Source organism: Vigna radiata, unplaced genomic scaffold (assembly GCF_000741045.1).
Source record: "Vigna radiata var. radiata cultivar VC1973A unplaced genomic scaffold, Vradiata_ver6 scaffold_740, whole genome shotgun sequence".
Taxonomy (NCBI): domain Eukaryota; kingdom Viridiplantae; phylum Streptophyta; class Magnoliopsida; order Fabales; family Fabaceae; genus Vigna; species Vigna radiata.
This window is the reverse complement of record NW_014544191.1, coordinates 4093-6311: the sequence shown is the minus strand read 5'-3', so window position 1 is coordinate 6311 and position 2219 is coordinate 4093. Positions and strand designations below refer to the sequence as shown.

The window sequence follows — 2219 nt, the reverse complement described above, 5'->3', positions numbered from 1 at the left end:
TTGTTCATTCTGGTTTATTTACTAATGTAGTTAATTTGACGGTTGATTCAGTGATTATGTTTGTATAATATTTTATTCTGGTGGCTAGGTGTGTGACGTGCACTATTGTGCTTGCGCACATGTTTATTGGTTATCATCAGGATAGATAATGCACCCCAAAGAGTTGTCAATTTTGACATAATGCAATGTATGGTTGTATGGCGAAAAATTACTTTTCTCGTCTCATGCTCTATTTGTTCATGAGTGGTCTTAATTTAAGAAAATGTTCCAATGAAGAATATCAATTGTGTCGNTAATAGTTATGAGTTTCTCATAGAAGTTGAAGCCTCTGTAATCAATCAATATTGTAGTAATTTTGCTTTTGTTTGGTCCTTACATTTTGAAAAAAGCTACGGGTTTTCAACCATCAAGATATTTGTTTCATTAAATACTTTGGGTCTGCAATATTTGTTTGTTGTTACCGTTTTAGGGATGATGGATATTGGTTTTAGTTGATTGATACTGACAAAATATGTTTCTTGTTCTTTTACAGACAGGAAAATCAAGACATTTTGGGTACATAGAATTTGAATCTCCTGAGGTATTTGTTGTCTCTGCAGATTAATTGATTGNCTTATGACATGACAATTTTTAGTGCTATTGTGTTTGTATTAAAATTCAATTTCCATGTTTTAATAGTGCCTTGATTTGTAGGTAGCGAAAATTGTAGCTGATACTATGCACAATTATCTCCTTTTTGAGCACCTTCTCCAAGTTCATGTTGTACCTCCAGAGCATGTTCATTCAAGATTGTAAGTTATTAATTAATATTTTTCCGGATCTATTTCCTTTTAAGGAGTCCATTGTATGTTTATCTTAATTGTAGACCTTAGTGTCTAACCATCATTTTTCTTTTCACTCCTTTCTTTACACGTNTGATAAAGAAAGATATCTATTTAGGGTATTGAAAAAAATACTAATATAGAATTAGGAATTTCCTCAACCATTTTGGGTGTTCACGGTTGGTTAGACTCAGACTATGATGCATGGATATGATTCATATCTGACACGGCGTATGTTTATTTTGAAAATAAGAGGATGCGGTATGTGGACCGATACATAGTTAAGAATGTATAAAAGTTCTTAAAATATAATAAATATTTAATTNTTATTGTGTGGATCTAAACTAAAATCAGATTCTTTAGACATTGTCAAAATAAAATAAATTGTTGTCATCATAAAAATATTAGTGTTTCATTGATTGGATACTTCAATACTTAGCATTGGTGATACATTGAAGTATCAGTGAGTGAGAAGACTCAAAAAAATAGTTTTATAACCATTTTTGTTCCATACATGGGAAACTTTTGTCTAGTTCTTGCTTTACATGCTCATTAGCTTGGTGACATTTTGTTCATAGGAAAAATTGTTTCGACACCCCCAAACAAATCCCTCGGACCTTGGAAGCTTCTCTGAACAGAAAACCATCTAGTAGTCTGGAAAATTATCATATCCCAAAATGTGCATGTTTAGTTGGTTATAAAGNCTAGAACTGCCTTTCAGCCAAATAACTCCACATGGCTGAAGGAATTGCGATCCTGTAAAATGGCGTATTATATGTGCCTTGATTTAAGGTTAAGGTTAGAGATTAAGTTTATTCTGTTGAATATGACCAAAGGTAACAAATGAATGTGTGGCATTTTTCATCATAGATGGAGAGGATTCAGTTATCGTCACAAGCCATTGGATTATGTCCAAATTGAACGGAAGCGTCATGACAAGGTATTTAGTTCATTGGATAATAAACTATACCTGGTTGATATTTCTCATCTGATTCTGAGTATTAAGTTCTGTTTCTTGATGCTGTCATCCCAGGAAAGAACCTTAGAAGAGCACAAAAAATTGGTGGAGAGGATTCTAAAACATGACCAAAAACGACGGAAAAGGATAGAGGCTGGTGGAATTGATTTCGAATGCCCTGAGATTGTGAGCCTTTTGCTTTTATCATTCTGTGGCTGTTCGTTTGTTTTCACAAATATAGAATATTGTGCATCTTGAGTTTTGCTCTCATTTTACATATATAATTGCTCTTGCAGATGGGTAACATCCAGCCTGCTCCAAAGAAAATAAAGTTTGATGACTGAGTCGGTAATCCGACTCATCTTCAAAAAATGTTTTTGCTGTATACCCTGAGAATATAGTGCCGAGCTACCATGTCACGAGTATTCACAACTCTATAG

At 33.6% G+C, this 2219-nt stretch overlaps 1 protein-coding gene across 1 annotated transcript; it reads left to right on the top strand.

Annotated features, from left to right (window-relative positions):
* The first annotated feature begins 426 nt into the window (after nucleotides 1–426).
* On the top strand, nucleotides 427–2144 carry LOC106755513 (MKI67 FHA domain-interacting nucleolar phosphoprotein-like). The gene is made up of 5 exons (XM_014637682.2): nucleotides 427–580; nucleotides 694–791; nucleotides 1692–1761; nucleotides 1855–1965; nucleotides 2076–2144. The coding sequence occupies exons 1-5, from the start codon at nucleotides 512–514 to the stop codon at nucleotides 2121–2123; spliced, it is 396 nt and encodes a 131-aa protein (XP_014493168.1). The 5' UTR covers nucleotides 427–511; the 3' UTR covers nucleotides 2124–2144.
* Nucleotides 2145–2219: the final 75 nt, after the last annotated feature.

What these genes read in the sequence shown, in the direction of transcription:
- LOC106755513 (XM_014637682.2), top strand. Translation starts at nt 512, where the DNA reads ATGTTTCTTGTTCTTTTACAGACAGGAAAATCAAGACATTTTGGGTAC. An exon ending in TAGAATTTGAATCTCCTGAG is followed by an intron (nt 581 to 693) that starts GTATTTGTTGTC and finishes CTTGATTTGTAG; the next exon opens with GTAGCGAAAATTGTAGCTGA. An exon ending in ATTTCGAATGCCCTGAGATT is followed by an intron (nt 1,966 to 2,075) that starts GTGAGCCTTTTG and finishes TTGCTCTTGCAG; the next exon opens with ATGGGTAACATCCAGCCTGC.